Raw genomic sequence first — 20,432 nt, 5'->3', positions numbered from 1 at the left:
TTAAAAAGGATGGCTGCCATTGCTCTATCTTTTTATCTCGAGGATTTAGCCATTCTGGCTCCATAACCCCTTCGGTGAGTTCATATCTCTCCCCCTCTTCTGCTATTTTAATGGTTTTTTCTTGTACTATATCTGATTGGGTGTTCGAAAATGGAGTTAATTTTAGCTGACTGCAATCTTGATGAACACACTAGAGTCTATGTTGTTGTTGTTGAATGCTGGTTCCCTTGGATTTCTCTTTGTTTGTGGTTCAAAGTCTTGCCCTTTATGATTAAACCATGGCCCTTTATCACTAATTTCTTGCATAAGGCCTTATTTTGCTGAATATTTTTGGTGTACAGTTTGTGAAATGCGTTTATGGTGGAGTGTCTTTGATGTTTGGTGTAATTTTGAAAAGCAATGAGTGAAAGTAATGTGTATTGATATGCAAGAGATATAGAATGGAGTAAAGATAGTTGTAATGAGGAATTAAGGTACTTTTATTGTTAGGAGTGTGTGTTTGGTATTTATTGATAATAAGCTCAGCAAATTGGATTATATTTTGATAAAAGTATTGAGTATTAAGAATAGAATTTTACAGTGAATCAAACACCATTAGACCAGAAAATGAGTTGTTATATTTGGAATTTTACAAATTTAACAGGTAGTTGTGGGAAAATGATATTAGTCATACCGAACAGTGCCAAAGTCAGAATCAGACCTTTTGTGGACTTGCTATCAGAAATAGATATTGCTCTTTTTGTGTTCGTGATGATCGGAGGAAATTTTAGATTGGCTATAAGATTCTTGATAGTTGTTATGGTAATAGTTTTGTCCTCTCAGTAGTTCTATGCTCATCTCTTTCCCATTTTTAAATATCACTCCCTTTCCTTTTGGTCTCTGAGAGTAAGTGCCGTGAGAGGCTACTGAATTTCTTTGTTTTTTTCTGCAGCATAAAAATGGCAGTGAGTTTGAGTCTTGTTTCCGCATTCAAAGGACTCTCCTTATCTTCCAATTCTTTCCTCGGGGTTTCTCTTCCCGTTGCCCCTAAGTTCTCCGTTTCCTTCCCGCTGAAATCTCCATTGACAATTGAGTCTGCCCACAAGAAAGGAGCAGGTAGCACTAAGAATGGTCGAGATTCTCCTGGACAGAGGCTTGGTGTCAAGATTTTTGGTGACCAAGTCGCCAAGCCCGGTTCTATAATCGTTCGCCAGCGCGGTACAAAGGTTTCAATTTTACTTCTTATGGGTCTCCTCTCTATTTCTTATTTTTGCCTAAAATTCATATTTACTGTAAGTTCTGATAGTTCTTTTTGATTGATTAATGGTGCTTGAAATGAATTCAGATGAACCCACTCAAGTAGAGTGTAATTCTAGTTTTTTTGCTTCAATGCCTCACAAACATACTAGGTCCTGACATCTTGTCAGTATCTCTGCTCCTTTCTTCTGGCTTTCTGCATTTGGTTTGGTATATTATTTGTTGGAAATATGTGGATTGCCTAAAGGGAGTTAGGTTGAGTACAAAACGAGGTATTGGAAGGCTTAAGGGGATACTTATCTTGTTGTCAATTAAAGTAACAGCTTGCTATAAGGTTTAAAGGTTCTGAGCTCTCGTATCTAATCTATCGTGAAGACATTGTTCGAAGTTCTCTTAAAGAAATGACAAGCGCAGTTGTAATCTGCTCTAACTTATAGTCATTTATCTAAATTTAGTATGCAAATCTTTTGGTACTTTAAAGCTGCACACTTGTATATAAATCCGATTTGAATTGTTCTTCGTTTCTGACAATATGATGATGCTTATGCTGAGCTGGATAATTAGCTGCTATGAGTACAGGCAGTCTTCTATCAGTTAGGTAGTAAAAAGGGTTTATGCCAGAGGTCGGTATTATTTTCACTTTCTCAGCTCTGATTTGATCCTGTTATTGTCTGCTTGTTTGCTCTAAGAGTAGTCCGAAAGTTGGATATTTAGCATTGCCATGTATTCTGTTTCCTTGATGATTTATTAATCGTCCTCTTGGTGATATTTCCAGTTCCACCCAGGAAAGAATGTTGGACTTGGTAAGGATCACACAATATTTTCTTTGATTGATGGACTAGTCAAATTTGAGAAGTTTGGGCCTGACAGAAAAAAGGTTGAGTTCTGTTGCTTCCTTCTTGTATATACGCGGTACACCAGTATGATTAACGTATACTGAATGTGAATAAATGTGCAGATAAGCGTTTATCCACGTGAAGTACAACCTGAAAACCCCAACAGCTATAGAAACCGAAAGAGAGAGTCCTTCAGATTACAACGTGAACGTAGAAAGGCACGAAGAGAAGGTGTCATCCTTCAGCCTCAGTTAGTAGTTGCTTCTGTTGCTGAATCCTCGGAGGATAATCCCACCACCACGTGCTGATAATGGTGTTTCGGTTTTTTAAACATTCTGTCGTTGTTTTGGTTATTGTTAGTAGTCACTTGGGTACACATGCAGGCACATTTTCTAAATTGTGCCTCTGTCATTGTTGTCTTTTGTTTGTAAATTGCATTCCTGGAAACATGTCCTTGTCACAGATTGTATTAGTACATAATGAAATGTAAGATTTGGATTCTTGTCACAGGTTGTATGATTTTAAAAAGTTGAGTTTGGTAAAATGGTCCAAAGGACAATTCGAACCAAATATAAAGGCTCTTAGGTTATTCCGCCAAAGAAGTAATCTTGTATTAGAATTGAACATTCATGACAAGTAAGAAGTGAATGTAATGGCTGATCATCCTAAAGATTGGCTACAACCTTTTATATGCATTGCGAGCATTTTTAAAATTTTGAGATTGAAACAATACTTTTTTATCGTAAGTTTTTCATGATATTTTGAATTTTTAATTATTGTGACTTATATAATGTTTTTTTTACATAGTTTTCAAATATATAAAAATTATTATTTAAAAAAAAAACTTGAAGGTATCATGCCCAAATTTGCTATCAAACTCAAACCTTTTGACTGTCTAGATTCGAACCGTGCTACATATATATATATAAAGCAACTAGTAGTATAACAATTTACTTGGTATGAGAGATAATAAATCTGTGATAAAATACATAATTATTTTATTTAGTATTTGGTTAGGGATATTTAATAAGTTATCCATATATGTACAATAGATTAACTTTTCTGTATGTAATTCAAAATTAGTCTGATCCCAAAACGAGTATAGAAGGAATAAATAGAAAAAGGAAAAATAATACTACCTCCGTCCCATAGTAGAAGGGCACCTTCAACTTTACACGGTAATTAAGAAATTATTAATACATTGGAAGACTTTATCATTTTTGCCCTTTATTTATATCGATGAAATATACATAGAGTATAGAAATAGCTAGTATTGTAAATTATTTACATTCTAAAGGCCATATTAATTGTAGGGGTAAAATAGAAAAAAATTAATTAATTTTATTTTGATTTAGTAAGTGATCAAGTAATATGAAATAAATATTTTTAATAAGATATATATCTAATATGGGGAGGAGGGAGTAGTATTTTGAGATCCGACCCGGAAACCGAGTTAGACCAGAAAATGCTGCAAAACAAAATTGTGGCAGCCATTGCTCTGTTCTCTTTCTAGACTAGAGGATTTTGCGATTGTGGTTTTCTTCCAACTTGCGAGACTCCATTAACCCCCTCGGTAGGATCATCTCTATCTCTCTTATTATATTTTAAATTTAGTTCTAATGTGTATTACTCGAGTCGAAAGTAAACCGCACTAGGCAAGCCTGTGAACGAGCTCAAGCAAAGGGGTTTTGAACTTGATACCTCTATTATGAAGTCCCAAGCCAAACCATTGAACTACCCGAAGGATTTGAACCGAATAACTTATGATTCTCAATCCTATTGACTAGCCTAATTTTAGCTCACTGCAATCTTGATGAACACTCTAGAGTCTTTGTTTGTGGTTTTAAAGATTTGTCCTTTTTGATTACATTATGGTCCTTTATCATGAATTGTTTGGGTTTGTGAATGAGATTATGGTAGAGGGTCGATGGTGTTATGCGTAATCTTGAGAAGCAATGAGTGGAAGTGATGTGTATTGATAGGAGCAAGAAATATATTATGGAACAAAGATAGTTGTAATGGGGACTAAAGTTTTTTTTTTTTATACATTTAGGTCTGTTAGGCATGAAGGAAAATGCTTTTCAGAAAAATAAGTTGTTCTCTCATTTATTTTCAGTGTTTGTTTGATAGGAGTAATAAAGTCAGCAAATTGGATTATATTTTGATAAAATTATTGAGTATTGATATCTAAGCATTGGGTGGAGCTAGCGATATGGAGTAAGAATCTAAATAGCAGTAAAAGGACATGACTTATCACAATCAGACTTTTCTAGACTTACCATCAAAAATGTGTATTTTCTGATTTGTGTTGGTAATGATCGGAGTAAATTTTGGATTGGTTAAAAGATTCTTATTAGTTGTTATGTCAATAGTTAGTACTATGGTCATCTTTTTCCCATTTTTATACTTGATACACTTTGGCACATCCTAATACGGTGAAACAGAGATGAACCTTAGTCTTGAATTCCTTTAAGATCTCTTATCACTCAGCTTGTTACCCTTCTTTAAACTTCCAATATATTTTCAGGCTGTTATTGATATTTTGACATTGGATTCTAAAACAGTCCTAATTTGTATGATTGGGTTGTGCCTGAGTTTGGCACCCTTTTTTACCAGTAAAAGTTACATAAGCTTTTTTCGTTCCATGGGAAAATGTTAAGAGGGTAACCTAAAACCATCTATATATGGAACGTACTAATCAAATAAAAAAAAGGTACTGGACTGGAAATTAAATAGCAGTAGACGTTTAAATTAGGAAAATAATGCAATTGTAGAATTTGTTGGTGTAAGAAGCTTTTTGTGTCTTGCACCTTCCGAACCTATGCTGATGATAGCTCTAATCAGCAGGTTGGTTGAACCACTCTTGAGTCCTAACGTCATTTGTACCTATTTATGTTTGATGCAGATTTTAGTTTGTATTTAGATTGAGAGGGACAGAATAATGCAGTCACTGATAGTCGTATCAGCCATTGCCAATCATCTTACATGCCTGATATGATATTTTTTGCAAGTTCTTTCATATATTATTTAATAATGAAGATGGAAAACTCCATCTCCTGGTTCTTGCTTATTAAGTTTTTACCCCTTTTCGATCTTTTGGAATTTTATTTGTAGAATTGTTTGCCATCTGTCCCAACCTTGGTGGACCGAGTTACCTGATACTTGTTGCTAGTGGGAGGTAGCAAGTATCCCATGGAATTATTCCATAGTCAAGGTACACGCATCAAAAAAAAATAATCTGGAGAATCCTTTGTAGATCCCTCAACTTGCAACAGGGACTAGCTACTGTATTTATCTTCCAATTTCTGAAAGAGAATTCCGCTTAAACTTACTGATAAAAAGATAAAAATAAATAAAGTCCTTCTAAAGCATATTGCTAAACTACAGCTGCAAGAACACTTCAGATTCTGCAGTAAATTAAACAGATTCATTTCAATTGAAGAATTTTTCTTTTGGGTGGGGGTTGGGATTGGGAGAAGCAGAGGCGGATCTAGGATTTTAAGTCTATGAGTTCTTGATTTTAGGATAGAACAATGCTTGGTTTCAGGATGGATATACCATTTACACATATTAAGCGAATTTCTTAACACAATTACAAAGTTTGGATTCTGCGAACTCATAACTTGTGGTGTAGATCCGCCCCGGGGGAGAAAACTGTTGAATGAAAATTTGTCTGTAAATTTACTCCAAGCAAGAATAAAAATGGAAAACTCTTGACAATTTCTCTGAACTATGAATCTAGTGCCCGTTGGCGCAAAGTGACTCGGAATTTAGGGGATGGTACATCCCAGAACCATCGACCAGCAAGCAATCCAAGATGGTATTTGGAAGCCTATCTTGCTCTTAATGTTATGAAATAGGTCTGTAAGACCAGGTGCTGTATATGCTTGATCAAGTTTTTCTCAAAAGTCATTACAACACAGCCAGTAGAAAAATGCTGATGATTGCTGAAAGTAAAATAGAGCAACTGTTGCCACATGGTCACTGATTCATGTTGGTGCCCATGATGCTTGGACTCACCAAAAATGCTGCCGCACTCATGTCGAATCCTCCAAAAATGCTACTTTTAGAGGATCCTATTCGCACCTGTCAGAATTTTTGTAGAGTCGGAGCAACTTAGATTGGTCCAATCATCCTACTTATAGACATCTGTGTTGATTATCTTGCACTCTTGCTGCATTTCTATCCTTAAAGCCTTTGATATTTCGCGTTGAGAAAAAAGCAAGTCAATATTGTCCATATGCTGCCAAGATATTGTATTTCTATACTGCTCTTGAAAGTATTGACACAGCTCTTCCTTTCGCATGTTTATTGTTCATCTTTTTATTGTATCTTCAGCTTCATTGAGATGACTTATTCGTCTTCTATTTGTGGTTTAGTGTTTGTTAAACTTCAGCATATCCCTTTTATCTCACCACATTGTCTCTTTTTTGCGTCAGTCATCAGGTTCTTGAAATTGACTGGTGATGGGAAATAAGCCAGCAAAGCCGGAGAGGGATGAGGTGCTTTTGAAGATTGTGCCTCCTTTGGATCAAGCATATGTTCGATGGCTTGCTCGGGACCTCGAGAGAATTTATGGCTTCACTCCAAGAAACCCTCGTGCTGTAAGGCCACCCGATCATTACATAGAATACATGCGCTTACAGGGATGGTTGGATGTCAACTTAGATGACCCCGACCTTGCTCATCTACTTAAATAATGGAGTAAATCAACTGCAATATTCTAAGAACATGTATAAACTTGAGCAAAACTTTAGCTTCAAAGATGTTTAGTTTTCTGTACTGGTACAGTGAGATTCAGATGCTGAGCAGTGGTATGATTTATGAAATGGAAATCTTGTCAAAGATTTACTTGTATGCTTGAGCTATATGACTTTATTAGTATGAGTTTGCTACTATTTTGCCTAGCTCTACATTAACCATAAGTCTCGTGTTCGTGTTCAAGTAATAGAGAAACATAAGTCTCGTGTTCTAGTAAACCCAATAGGGAGCGCTTCCCTCTCTAATGATCCTTACATGGCGCGAATGCTTATAGGTCAGGGGCCTAAAGCACGAGGCCCCATACGTGGGAACTTTCTATGCGTCAAAATATTATCCATCTCACTATATTTCTTTGGTGATTCATAATTTGTATCATCATTCACTTCCTTTTATTTTAACTATTGTGACATTATTTTTTTATTAGGTCTGTTCTAAAAAATGACATATTTTTATATTTTGAAAATTAATTTTACATATTCAATATTATCCTTTATATTAACCATACAAATACTATCATATGTTTAAGATAGTAAGTTTCAAAAATTTAATCCCTATACAAATACTATTATACATTTGTTCTATACTAATATACATCATCAATGACTACAAATGATTATTGCTATGCACATAATTTTTCTTTTAACCGACAAATACTAAAAATTTTTGGAGCCCATAAAATTCAATTTGACATGTGTAAATAGAGGGTGCAAACTAAATCCAAACTTTCTTAACCATATCATTAAACTATAATTGCATATAATATTGTAAAAAAAAAAACAACATAGTACTACTAAAGTACCACTTATTTAGTTTGATTATTAATTCTAATAATATGAAGTATTTTTTTTATTTACAAATAACTGCACATTCCCTCCACATATATATCCGAACCAAATTCCCTCTCTTTCTTTCCTCTTCTTCTTCTTCTTCTTCCCTTTCTCTCTCTTCCCGCTATTTTTTTTCTTCACTTTTCCCAATTTCAGATCTCATCTTTTTCCTTCAATTCCCACTTTTTTTTACAAACCCCATATCCCCAAATCTTCAAGAACCGAAAAGGGTTTTCCATTTCATCAATTTTCCATCTTGTTTTGCCACTGAAAACAAAAAAAGATCGATTTTTTTGGGGGATTTTTAGCAGGTGGGGTTGTTCAAAAACAAAGATTTTAGCAGATCATGCAACCTCAAAAGAAGCAGCAGCAGCAATCTTTGAAGCGTCAGCTTCAGTTTTCGTCGATTAAACCGGTGTTTGGTGACTACCATCGGTTTTCCACCGACCCAGTTCATTGTTCTTCTCAAGAACCCCCTGGAATTGTCGTCAAGACTCCGGTGAGCCTTTCTTACTGCTCTTTAGTGCCTTACTGATTTAATATAGGTGTGTGGTGTAAAATGAACAATCTTTATGTAAAATTTGCTGTTGGAGTTATTGTTTGCTGGTTAAGATGTTTGACTGGAAAAATTGAAGTTTTGTGCTGTTTAAGTGAAGGTTTGAGGTGGGTTTGACTTGAATTGTAGTTTTACTGTTAAGGCTCTTGTGAGCTCTCCAATTGTTTAATGCTATACCGTGTACCTTTTTGTGATGTGGTATGCTTTATTGTTGAATGCTAGTGGTATAAATGGATCGAGGAACTGATTGTGTTAAATGTGCTGTTGAATTTTGGATATCGAGACTCCTGTGAGCTTTCTTTCTGATTCTTTAGTGCATTACTGATGCAATATAGGTGTGTATATGGGATAAATGAACAGTTTATGTATAATATGCTGTTGATGTTTGGATATTAAATGGTGAAAGTAGCTTTATTGATCGTCGGTTAAGATTTTCGACTGGAAAAATTGAGGTTTTTTGCTGTTTAAGTGAAGTTTTGAGGTGGATTTGACTGGAATTCTTGGTTTACAATTCAGGCTCTTGTAAGCACTCTATTTTCTTTAATGCTTTGCTGTGCATCTTTCTGTGATGTAGTTTGCTTTATTGTTGAGTGCCAGTGGTATAAAATGGATCAAGGAACTGGTTGTGTTAAATGTGCTGTTGAATTTTGGATATACAGTGGTCATAGTAGCTTTATTGAGCTCAATTTGATTTCTCCAATTGGAAAAACATTTGAGAAATGTTTCAAAGGGACTGTGCGCATGTATCTAAGAAATGTTTCAGATGTAGCACACTATTGATTTGGTTTTATAGGACATATTCTTGTTGATATGAGTCTCGAGAACCTTGATCTAGTGGAAGTTTTGGAAGTATTTAATCTACAACTAAACTCAAGGAAGACTAATTTATCTGGCATATTCTCTAATTCATTTTTCTTTTTTTTTTATCATTTTTTGGGGAATGTTTAAACCAATGATCTCATGGTCTTATTAACATCCTCGCACTGAGCAGCTATTTGATGGTTGTTTCATCTGTTTTTCCATAACAATACATACGTCTTCAGCCATCCAAACCATGAACTGTTCGTATGACCATCAGTAAGGAATTTTTTTCCAAGTAGGATTAACCTAATAATAAATGCAGCGTGACTAATTTTCACTTATTATTCAAAGTGTTGATAGTATGTGATTAATCTGCCATTGTTTATGTGAAATACTTGTTAATTTAAATGAAAATTGCACTTAGCCTGTGTTGATCTAAAGGAGATGAATGTAGTTGACAAGTTTACATTTATATATCAATTTCATTTTCAGACACAATTTATGTTAAATCTTTTAAATATTTGCTGATAGAACTTGGGGTACTCAATTGCCTTTTTCAGCCACTGAAGCGAAAGAGTGCAGCAGCAAATTATGGACAGGGGATTGGTGACCAGGATCCAGTTTCTGGATGTGCTAATGTCAACAGTCCCGTGCAGACACCAATATCCGGAAAAGATGCACAGAAAGTTCCTAGGACTTCAAAGGCCAGATCTGCTTCTCAAGCTGTTACCTCCAATGTTGGTGAGGATTTTCGATAAAAAAATGTCTCAATCAAAATGTTAATGTACTTCATTTACTTTTAATGGAGCATTCAGTATAGCAATCTTACTTCTGCAAGCCAGTAAATTGTAGATTATCTGCTGCTGCTTCTTTTCCTCCCCTTCCCTCTCTCGATCCTTATCTTTGTTGTTCACTTTTTCTGAGACCAGCCTTATTATACAAGCAGAGAATTACTAGTTCTAACTTTTGGTTATTGAATTTACAGGATCCCCTGCAGGCAATAATGTTACTCCAGTTGGTCCTTGTCGATATGATAGCTCCCTGGGTAAATCAAAACTTTAATGACATAATTGTTGATTTGCCCTTCAATCCATTATTTCTCTAGTGTCTGAGTTGTTCTAAAGTGTTACATCTTTGTGGTTTATTGGATACTTCTCCGGCAATTACCTGTTAAATAGAAGAACTATATAGTAAACTAGTACTTACGACAACATCTCTGAATTCCCATTCAGGTCTTCTAACAAAGAAATTCATCAATCTAATCAAACATGCAGAAGATGGTATGCTTGATCTAAATAAAGCTGCTGATACATTAGAGGTGAAGTTCAATTTACTCAAACATGCAGAAGACAGCATTCTTGAATCTTGATGCTACTATGCTTGTGAGATGAGGTTTGCCCAGCTTAGGTGGTTATTTCCTTTAACAGGTGCAGAAAAGGCGTATATATGACATCACAAATGTCCTGGAAGGCATTGGACTGATAGAAAAGAAACTCAAGAACAGGATCCAGTGGAAGTATGGGGGGAGATACTCATCCAATTCGAATAAATTGCTCAGTTCTTTGTCATCGATATATAACGTGATTCGGGATCATTCAGAGAAAAAATAATTTAAAATATGATTTTAACATTATTATGTAGGGGTCAAGGTGTCTCGAAACCAGGAGAAGCTGACGAGAGTGTTGCTAGTTTACAGGTAAGGATCATTACTCCTGTTGTATTTCTTAATTTTTTTTAGTTTATACATTTGTCCTCTAAAAATGAAGTAACTTGAGCAAAAGGGGCTTGTACTGATGAAAAGATCCTCGAGTCTCTTGAAAATGAGTGGGAATCGTTTTCACAAAACAGCAGTTTTAAGCATTCAAATGCTCTTAATTTTATCCTGTGCCTCCTCCGTTGAAGGCTGCTTACGTTATATAACTTACATTGACCTGCTAGTATCAGTTTTAATGGCGTTCTCTAATCGGTAGTTTGCACTCTTGCAGGCAGAAGTGGAAAAGTTGACAATTGAAGAGCATAGATTAGATGACCAGATAAGGTAGCTTCTTAACTTGTAATACAAAAATCCAACAGTGCTATGCTTCATCTCCGGCCTTAGATTGTGTTATTGTTGGCTTCTTTCAGAGAAATGCAGGAAAGATTAAGGGACCTGAGTGAAGATGAAAATAATCAAAGGTAGCATCTTTGGCTTAAATATGAACAACATTCTGCTCATGCGATTTTTAATGGATTTAGCTGCTTGCCATTTTCTTCTTCATTTTTAAATACTGATATCCTGAAAAATTTCTTTTTCAAAGATGGCTTTTCGTCACTGAAGATGATATCAAGAGCTTACCTTGTTTCCAGGTAATATTTTAACCCTCCTTTCAATTTTTCCATTCCCTTTCTTTCTAAATGCAACCTTCAATAATTGACCGATGCGCTTAGTCTAAAAATTGATTGGTTCAATCAGAATGAAACATTGATAGCAATTAAAGCTCCACATGGAACCACTTTAGAAGTCCTAGACCCTGATGAGGTAACTGATATTTCCCTACAGAAAAAATATTGTTCCATTTCTTGCCCTAGCACTTCCACAGATCTTAGCATGTCCTTCTTGCCTCTAATAGGCTGTTGATTATCCACAAAGGAGATACAGAATAGTGTTACGGAGCACCATGGGCCCCATTGATGTTTACCTTGTCAGGTACTTTTGCTGGTTCTTGTAGCACAATATGAATCCGGGCCAGACAGAAGGGGAGGGGTGGGTGTTTCTCAGATTTTCACATTATATGGGCGTATAATGGACATATTTCTATCTTTGAAACTTAAGTTGTGTTTTATTTAGTCAATTTGAGGAGAAGTTTGAGGAGGTAAATGCTGTTGAGGCAGCCCCAAGTGTGCCTTCAACTTCTGGTCTGAATGAGAATGCAACTGAAACATTGGCTACTGAGGAGAACAGAGAAGTTGATATTGGGATGGAGGGAAAAGAAAATCAAAGTGTGCGCTCAGACGTAGGTGCTTCACAGGACTTTATGACTGGAATCATGAAGATTGTTCCAGATGTTGATGTAAGTTACTGTTTACGAGCATTGCATTAACCTCTCGTTACAAGCGTTACATTAACTGTTCTTGGGCATTACATCAATGCTATTGAATGCCGAGCAAAAGTAAGAAAGTATGACCCATAAGGCATTTCCATTTTGCCATTCCTAGAAGAATAGATGTTTCAGACACGATCTTATTTATTATGATAAAATTTAGGATTTGAATAACTACCGTTTTCAGTTTCTAATTATTTTCAATCTTTCAGAACGAAGCAGATTACTGGCTTTTGTCAGATGCAGATGTTAGCATCACTGACATGTGGAGGACAGAATGTATCCTACTGAAATCTGTTTTCTGTTTATTATCAAAAGGATTTAACTTTCTATATATTGATTCTAACACTATCGGTGTATTATGGACGGTTACATGTAATTACCTTTAGGCAACCTGTTTCGTGCATAGAAGTTCAACTTTTATTGAAACCACTTCTCTGAATGTAACATCCATAACTCGGAAATAGCTGCTATTGACTGGAACGAGTTGGATGTAATTCAAGAGGATTATTCAATCGCTAATGTCAGTACCCCACGAGCCCAAACTCCTCCACCCGCTACAACTGAAGTACCTTCTGCAGCTAATACTACTGGGTGCTAAATGGTATTTGCTGGCGTTTATGTGGATGCTATGAATGCTCGCCCCATCTGCACGATTATGCTTAAATTCTTGGTTGAACAAAAGCTTCCACATTAGATTCAATCCCCTGTACAGCATTTGAACTCTATAAACGAAAGAACAAGTGCATCCAGGAGCTGTTGCATTTGAGGCTCCAGAAATTGCAAGACTCGGGACCTGTTGTTCATTGTACAGTTTGGATATACTTAGATTGCACTTGTAATAGCAACAGTCAGTAGGTTAGGCTGTCGATATCTTGCCTCGTGTATTGTCTAACATATTGCTTTCTATGATCTTAGCCCTAACAATATAATTAGATTGATTCTAATGTATTTTAGTCTAGATTATTCTTATACTTTGGACAAGTTTGATTTAGTTGCTGCAGTTTTTACATTTGAATGTGTCTGGAGTTGGCTTTTCTACTATCCAAGTTCTCAAATTGCATCAAATACACAATGTGCTCTAATACAAGTTCTATTGAGAAGGAGGGCCTTCGAGCAACGTCGAAGTTGTATTAGTGTGACCGAATTTGAGCCGTGGAATCAATCATTGAAGTTTGCATTAAGATAGCTTGCCTACACTACACCCCCTTGGGGAGCGAAACTTTCTCGATCCTTGTGTGAATGTGAGATATTTTGTGGACCGGCTGCCTTTTTTTATAAAATGTACTAGTTCTGCAAGATTGGTCTCACGAGCAGCTGGAAAATTGAGAAGAACGATAGAACATCACTGAAAATCTGTATTTCCAGTTATATACTGTGCTAAATCTTGCACTTATCAACAGGGTTGTTATACTTGGCAAGAACAATCAAATACTAGTAAGATAATTAACCTGTAGTATTTACTAACATATATATTACATCTGCAGCAAAATTGTGTCCAATATCAGCCTAGTTTTACTACTCTTTATCAACTTTCTTTCCAATCCAACTAGCAACAATTGGTGTTAGAGCAACAGTAGGAGGAAATCTAATAGGTGATGCAGCTTTGTGAGCAGCATAGGCCAATGTAAAAGTTCCCACTTTCTCACCAGTCTCATCAGTAGAAATTCCCACCTGCAAAATATATGAGTTTCTATAGTCAAAATATTGGACTGAGATGAGTTTAAATGGAGCAACATGGATGACGAGAATTCATATTAGCCGCTCCTAACTTGTTTGAGATTGAGACGTAGTAGTAGGAGTTGTTGTAACATGTCAACCTGCATTTCACATAGTGCGTGCATCTCCTCATCGGTACACAATAACTCCACCCACCAATATTTGTAAGATGAGAAAGAAATCAACTAATGTTTTTTTGCCTCTATTGGGATTTAAATTCTGTCTCTCCTAATTTTCATTCCAGTTCCATTAACCGCCAGGCTATGTTGCTCGAACTCTTCAAAAATGTTGCCGCACCCCTTGTCGGATCTTTAAATGCACTACTTTTGTAGGATTCAACATGCACCCAACAACAGTTTTTAAGAGCCCAAGTAGCATAGCCGCTCTGCCACACACCTTGGAGGTGCAAGAACCACACACCTTGGAGGTGCAAGAATACATTCTTTTGGAGGATCCGACATGAACCAGGCAACATTTTTGAAGAATCCGAGCAGCTATGCTATTTGACAACACACCTTGTGGGTGCAAGAACACAATATATTTCTTTCCTCCCCATTGCTTCTTCTGCTAATTCCTTCAAACCAAATATAATACTCCCTCCATTTCAATTTGTTTGTTTTACTTACCTTTTTAGTTCATTTAAAAAAGAAAGTCTCTTTCCTTTTTGAGCAACTCTTTAATTCTAACTTACACGTGGCATATTTAAGACACAAGATTAAAGAACATTTCGATACATTTCAGATATCTTTAATTTAAGACCACAAGATTCAAAAGTCTTCTATACTTTCTTAAATTTCGTACTAAATCAAAACCAAACAAACAAATCAAAACGGAATGAGTGCCAAGAAACTTTTTTGTGTTGAGAAAAGTGTACCTTCTGTAGCAAGGATTGAACATCAACACCAGCATTAATCAGAGCATAACAAAGAGCAAATGATATCAATGAGAGAGTAATGGAAGTTGCTAAATAGGCTCCTCCATATTTTGCCAAAAGCTCTTTCGCTTGGTCCCCTTTTGATTTTTTATCCTTGTTCTCTTCATCTCCTTCCTCTTTTGAGCTAAATATCTGATATCATGTTTGAATCATAAAGACTATAGATTAGAAACTCTAACTAATCATTCATTATAATCAAATTCAATGTTGTAATCTCATTTAATATATCAAAAGATAATCTTTTGCATGAGTTACTTCAACCGAAGGTCTTTCAAAAACAGTCTCTCTACATCCATGAGGTAGGTTAAGGTGTGTGTAGAAACTTATCTGCGTCAAGCTGTTTATATCAAAACAATAAATGCATGATACATGTTTGCACGCTTGTTCAACCACGGTTAATTAACATATTTTTTCACCCTTTGTTTCACTTAACCACGATAATTCGATATGGTTTGATGTAAACACCAAAGGAATAGATAAATAAAATATGACACATGTTTGCACATACAATTTGTCTCATTTAACAATGATTACTTAGAGCCTTTTTGGATGAACCTATTTTAAGTAATTTATAAGTTGAAAAATGCTTATAAGTTTAAAAAAAAGGTAAGTGCAGCCCAAGTTATTTTTTTTGACTTATAAGTTGTTTTCAACTTATAAGTTGTTTAAAATAAGTTCATCTAAACAAACTCAATTACTTATTAGGGCTCATCTTAAGCACAAAATGAGTTTAAGTTGATTAGTCAAATACTCAAAAAAGCTAAATACTCAAAATAAACTGACAACAACTTATAAGTCAATCCAAACAGGCTCTTAATCACAATGAAATCAATCTCTCCGCTATTAATTAAAGGTTTCAAATTCGAGTTTGAAACTACAAACATAATAAATTTTGGATACCAAATAGTTATACTAAGTAAAACAAATTCCCACTTCCCAAATTTAGTTAAAAATGGACACAATTCAAAGCTTCAAGTAATCAAATATCAAGAAACAAATGAGTATTTAATTCAAAAAAAAAAAAATACCTTCCATAGACCAGCTTCTAGACCAAATTTCTTTGTGATATCCTCAGGAGAGTTAATTTCCTCTGTTGTTTTCTCCTTTAGTGCTCTAACTTTAAACTTTTTATTGGAATTTGAGGTACCTGAATTTAGTACCCTGTTTGGTTTTCTTAAATTTGGAAAAACAGGAGAAACAGAACAAAGAGAAATTCTATTGTGGTAGTACTGAGAAGTAATCTGCAAAGCATAAGCCATTTTTAAAATTTTTAGTTTATCCAAACGTGGCTTTTGGTTCTCTTCTTCTTGAGGAGTGGACTCAAATGGAGAATTAAACCAAAAGAAAAAATCAGATGGAGAGAGAGACAAGTCTCGTTATTTCTGGCCTTTGTTTTAAGCAAAACCAAATAGAAGATAGATATTATAGCTCGACCAGTCCACTGATGAAACTATTTCACTCTTAATTAGAGATTTTAAATTTGAGTTTTCGATATAAAAAAATAATTATTTGAAACATCATCTCTGAATAGGCCCTGCAATGCACTGAATAGGTCTTGCAATGCACGATTCGAATTTAATTGGCTTCCACAAAGTTTTGAACACCGAATGGAAAACCAATAAAAGAAGAGATATTTTACATGGGCCTAATTGTCCTCTTTGAGTTTTTCACTATTGGGCTTCTACTTCTTATTTGGGCCTAGTCCAATCATACTAAAAAATTGGAAAAATTAAGCAACGTGGCAAATATTTGGCTGTATATACGATAAATAGTTTGAGTTTTAAAAAATAATGAAGTATAGTTATATTTTAAATTTTGTAGCAAATACACGATATACGTGCATATTGATATAGTATGCGTTGATGCAGCTCTTTGCGCATTTTCAGATGATATAACTGATACCTGTCGTCTAAATACAACTCTTTCGCTGCTATGAATGATACTCAACTGATATAACAAATTATAGCTACGTTTTATAAATACACAAATTATAACTATGTTTCGTGATTATGTTTTAAATTATAGTTATTTTTGAAATTTTCTCAAATAATTGAGAAATAGTCACACTTAAATGGAAGGTAAAATTTAAACAAAACTACCATTACTTAAAACATGAAAGAACGCATATAGATTTGAACTCCATGAATCATTCTTGCATTTCCAAACTACAATGTGAACTTTTCTTTCATTTGGAAACTAGTTTTTTTTGGTTTTGAACTTATAAAACCTCATGAATAGTAAGTTATACATTCATTATTATAACTTACTACTCAATTTTGAATAATTTATTTTTCATAATTATCTGTGGACCTGGTTATTTTAATTGTACTCTTTTTCCTTTTAATGAATATCAAACATTGCTTAGTAATGAAGGGAACTACATTTTGCTATTTTCTTGAAGTGGAAAATTTTTAGAGTGACTAAATTACTCTATATATTTTTTATTCTCCCTTTTATTTTATACGATAAATGACTAAATTGGTTGCAAATTGGAAGACAACTTAGCTCTTAATTGATGCATTACTTGAAATTGAAAATGAAAACTAATCTAAAAATTTTCCTTAAACAGAAGTAAATTAAACATTAAGAAAGCAAGCAAATCTTGAAAATATACCAAAGGTTGCGGTGGAGTGATAGGTACTCCTCCATTCTTAATTAGAGGTCTCGAGTTTGAATCGTGAATATGAAGTCATCTTTAATAAAAGCGTTTTACCTCTCAAAATGATATTTTTCATCACAAATTCAGATTAATTAGATCCCAAAACAGATATTGAATTTGGAAAACTTGAAAACAAAGCTTTTGTTCCCTTGTAGCAAAATTTTGGTAACAGGTAAAGCTCATCCACCTACTAATTAATGATATATGAACAGGAAAACTTTTAAACTTCAAGGGTAGAAAATATTTTCTTGAAAACAAGTGAGTTTTTAAATATATTTTAGTTTTTGAAAGTAAGTACAGAAATATTATCGCTAGAGCGCTTAATAATATTAATCTAATAAATCACTATGGGGTGAAATAAGATGCGCAGTGGGGGTTCCGTCTTCGGAGGTATCGGGGGTGGATGGTCTAAGGATGAGAGTTGGAGGCGGAGTGGGTGGGGATGAGACAATGAATATAAAAAATTACTTATCAAATTTGTTTTTCCTACTGTTACGGAAGCTATTTTTTTATTTTTACGAAACTCATTCTTCTAGAAGAAATTATTTTCTAAAATATTTTAACAAATTAAAATCAAAAAATATTTTTCCTTTATGCCAAACACACCCCAATTTTCATTATATTTTTCCCATAAGAAATGCACATTCCATAATAAAAAGACCTATCAGTGGGCTCTTCAAATCATGGATTGCTTGTAATTTACTTCACTCTTCATATTTTTGTATTTTATACGAAGATATTTTTGTAAGAAATAATGTTTACCGGCTATTTTTCTCAATTCCTTTGAAAAGTCCAATTTCTAATAATTTAAAGGTATCATTTAATTTATTTTATTTTGAGGTGTACGTTGTGCTTGACTAATTAATTAGATGACATTTTAAAGTTACTTGACTAATTAGTAAAAATATATCAAAAAATATAATAAAGGATAAAGTTGACCTATTTCGAATAGTCCAAATAATTTTTAGCCCTTTTCCCATTTCACAAATAACCACTTTTTTAATTCCTAGATCGAAAAATACTCAATCACTGTCTTATAATTTCATAATAATATCTAATTTTTAAATATTGGATAGTTGAAACTTGCGTGTGTGTTATCAAATACCATTTACATACCCAACCTTAAAAAAAAAGTTTTTGTAATTACTCTTTGGTATTTGTGCATACATATATAGGTCATCACTAAGATAACTTTTTATACGCAAAAGTATATATAATTAAAGTAAGCATTCAAGGTCCATTTGTTGAGAAATCTTGAGAACACTTTTTTTAGCCCAAGGTTTATTAGAAATTCAGAATCGTCTCTATGTGTTTATGTCGAAGATTTATTAAAATCGTTTTTTTAACTTCATACAAGATAAAGATAAAATATATATTTGATACTTTTTAATCGTCTCGGTGTTTTTATGTCGAATATTTATCAGAATCGTCTTTTTTACTTCATACAAGATAAAAATAAATTATATATTTTATTTTATTCAGTCTTTATTTATAGAATTACACGAGTTTGGAAAGAAGGTTCCCGGTTGGCTTTGTATGAAGAATCCTATCTTTCTAGTCCTAAGTGAGCCATAGATTGTGAGTGAGCTTTCGAGGAGTAGAGATCGAGCGTCGAAATACCAGTGGATCAATGGTTCGAATCTAAATTGATTTTAGGCTGTACACCTAATTTTCCTGGGATTGTAGTTCAATCGGTCAGAGCACCGCCCTGTTAAGACAGAAGGTGCGGGTATTATGTAAGTACTTTTAAACTAGACATATGTATTTTCCATCTTACCTTTAAAGAGTCAACTACCTATACATAATTATTATACACGTCTCTCTTCCTTGTTATCTACGGCAAATAGAATAATTTAATACTAATAAATATTATGACACAAATTTATTAAAAACTCCACATGCTTCCAACTTCTTACTTAATTATTTCCTCTTCTCCCTTCCACATATACACAATTAAAAGAAAATTAATTTAACTTCTACACACGGTTTTATGTTGGGATTATAGTTTATAGTATGACGATTGACGACGATTAAATTAAATAGTAATAAAATTATTTAGTAAATGTATTTTGTCCCAATAACTTCAAAAAGTTAAAGAATATATGGAAAACAAAATATAAGGATGATGTGTACACGATTTTATGTTTATCTTATAAAAATAATTAAGTTATTTTTGATAGATTTTCGATTTAAGTAAAATATGATAAAATATAAATATATAAAATAAATATTATTACAAAAAAGTCATGCTAAAATCAACGAAGAAAGAGAAAAAAATAACAACAAATATACAATAACTAAAAAATAACAGATAATACTAAAATCCCTAGACAAAACGTAAAAGAAAGCTGGGACCAGAAAAAAAAAAAGCAAAAACAAATCCTCAATATAATCCCCTTTTTTCCTCCCATGGACCAAATAAATAAATAAATGAAAATGACAAATATACAAAATCCTGAACTAGTATATTCTCCTTCCTTTTTAATTTCTTTATCTTAGTTATCATTTCGACAATAACAACAACAACATATAATCTAATTTCATAAATGAAATTTTAAAAGAATACAATCTTACGTAGTCTTATCCCTACTTAAGGTAGAAAGACCGTTTTCAAAAGATTATCCGTTCAAAAAAAATCAAATTAAATAATAATAATATACTCAATATAATCAAGTACGAAAAAAAGAACCATAAAAAAATGTGGTGCAATGAATAGGGTTACTCCTTCCTTAACCAAATGCCTCGTGTTCGAGTCCTAAGTAAAAAAAAACTTGGTAAGGAGTATTTTCTCCGAATTGGGTCCAACGCGACAAAAATCTGAATATAATTAGGCTCCGATGCGAATACCACACATCGAGTAGAAAACTAAAAAAATAAAGTGCAAAAAAAAATAAAATATACGCATATCTTCTAATTACTTAGAATCGTTAATATCCAAATTTAAGCCGAATATTAATTAGTTTGATGAAGGAGAGCCTTGGAGTAACTGGTAAAGTTGTTGTCATGTGATCACGAGGTCACGG

General features: G+C 33.9%; 4 protein-coding genes across 5 annotated transcripts; 3 read left to right on the top strand and 1 right to left on the bottom strand.

Moving 5' to 3' along the window:
• On the top strand, positions 1–2,579 carry LOC129903470 (50S ribosomal protein L27, chloroplastic). The gene is made up of 4 exons (XM_055979033.1): positions 1–74; positions 932–1,205; positions 2,012–2,113; positions 2,195–2,579. Exons 2-4 carry the CDS (start codon positions 939–941, stop codon positions 2,378–2,380), a joined length of 555 nt encoding a protein of 184 aa, XP_055835008.1. The 5' UTR covers positions 1–74; positions 932–938; the 3' UTR covers positions 2,381–2,579.
• A 950-nt stretch (positions 2,580–3,529) lies between these two features.
• Positions 3,530–6,936, top strand: LOC129904490 (uncharacterized). Of its 2 annotated transcripts, none has more exons than XM_055980056.1 (2): positions 3,530–3,645; positions 6,512–6,936. In XM_055980056.1, exon 2 carries the CDS (start codon positions 6,539–6,541, stop codon positions 6,770–6,772), a length of 234 nt encoding a protein of 77 aa, XP_055836031.1. In that variant the 5' UTR covers positions 3,530–3,645; positions 6,512–6,538; the 3' UTR covers positions 6,773–6,936. The 2 variants fall into 2 exon arrangements, with proteins under 2 accessions (XP_055836031.1, XP_055836032.1); XM_055980057.1 differs by lacking the exon at positions 3,530–3,645 and adding an exon at positions 4,817–4,919.
• An 817-nt stretch (positions 6,937–7,753) lies between these two features.
• Positions 7,754–13,134, top strand: LOC129902622 (transcription factor E2FB-like). The gene is made up of 14 exons (XM_055977956.1): positions 7,754–8,159; positions 9,578–9,758; positions 10,003–10,062; positions 10,250–10,335; positions 10,445–10,533; positions 10,659–10,713; positions 11,003–11,055; positions 11,142–11,192; positions 11,315–11,363; positions 11,470–11,535; positions 11,627–11,703; positions 11,845–12,067; positions 12,310–12,376; positions 12,565–13,134. The coding sequence occupies exons 1-14, from the start codon at positions 8,007–8,009 to the stop codon at positions 12,696–12,698; spliced, it is 1,344 nt and encodes a 447-aa protein (XP_055833931.1). The 5' UTR covers positions 7,754–8,006; the 3' UTR covers positions 12,699–13,134.
• A 308-nt stretch (positions 13,135–13,442) lies between these two features.
• Positions 13,443–16,132, bottom strand: LOC129902623 (uncharacterized). Its single transcript, XM_055977957.1, has 3 exons — positions 15,779–16,132; positions 14,691–14,882; positions 13,443–13,771 (listed from the first exon to the last, which is right to left on the bottom strand). Exons 1-3 carry the CDS (start codon positions 16,007–16,009, stop codon positions 13,616–13,618), a joined length of 579 nt encoding a protein of 192 aa, XP_055833932.1. The 5' UTR covers positions 16,010–16,132; the 3' UTR covers positions 13,443–13,615.
• Between the last annotated feature and the right edge of the window lie 4,300 nt (positions 16,133–20,432).

Source organism: Solanum dulcamara, chromosome 9 (genome assembly GCF_947179165.1).
Source record: "Solanum dulcamara chromosome 9, daSolDulc1.2, whole genome shotgun sequence".
NCBI lineage: Eukaryota > Viridiplantae > Streptophyta > Magnoliopsida > Solanales > Solanaceae > Solanum > Solanum dulcamara.
Note: the sequence above shows the minus strand (reverse complement) of the source record. Positions and strands in the feature narration are given on the sequence as shown.

What these genes read in the sequence shown, in the direction of transcription:
- LOC129903470 (XM_055979033.1), top strand. Translation starts at nt 939, where the DNA reads ATGGCAGTGAGTTTGAGTCTTGTTTCCGCATTCAAAGGACTCTCCTTA. An exon ending in TTCGCCAGCGCGGTACAAAG is followed by an intron (nt 1,206 to 2,011) that starts GTTTCAATTTTA and finishes TGATATTTCCAG; the next exon opens with TTCCACCCAGGAAAGAATGT. An exon ending in TTGGGCCTGACAGAAAAAAG is followed by an intron (nt 2,114 to 2,194) that starts GTTGAGTTCTGT and finishes ATAAATGTGCAG; the next exon opens with ATAAGCGTTTATCCACGTGA.
- LOC129904490 (XM_055980056.1), top strand. Translation starts at nt 6,539, where the DNA reads ATGGGAAATAAGCCAGCAAAGCCGGAGAGGGATGAGGTGCTTTTGAAG.
- LOC129902622 (XM_055977956.1), top strand. Translation starts at nt 8,007, where the DNA reads ATGCAACCTCAAAAGAAGCAGCAGCAGCAATCTTTGAAGCGTCAGCTT. An exon ending in GAATTGTCGTCAAGACTCCG is followed by an intron (nt 8,160 to 9,577) that starts GTGAGCCTTTCT and finishes TGCCTTTTTCAG; the next exon opens with CCACTGAAGCGAAAGAGTGC. An exon ending in AGCTGTTACCTCCAATGTTG is followed by an intron (nt 9,759 to 10,002) that starts GTGAGGATTTTC and finishes TTGAATTTACAG; the next exon opens with GATCCCCTGCAGGCAATAAT.
- LOC129902623 (XM_055977957.1), bottom strand. Translation starts at nt 16,009, where the DNA reads ATGGCTTATGCTTTGCAGATTACTTCTCAGTACTACCACAATAGAATT. An exon ending in TAGAAGCTGGTCTATGGAAG is followed by an intron (nt 14,883 to 15,778) that starts GTATTTTTTTTT and finishes ACATGATATCAG; the next exon opens with ATATTTAGCTCAAAAGAGGA. An exon ending in TTCAATCCTTGCTACAGAAG is followed by an intron (nt 13,772 to 14,690) that starts GTACACTTTTCT and finishes TATATTTTGCAG; the next exon opens with GTGGGAATTTCTACTGATGA.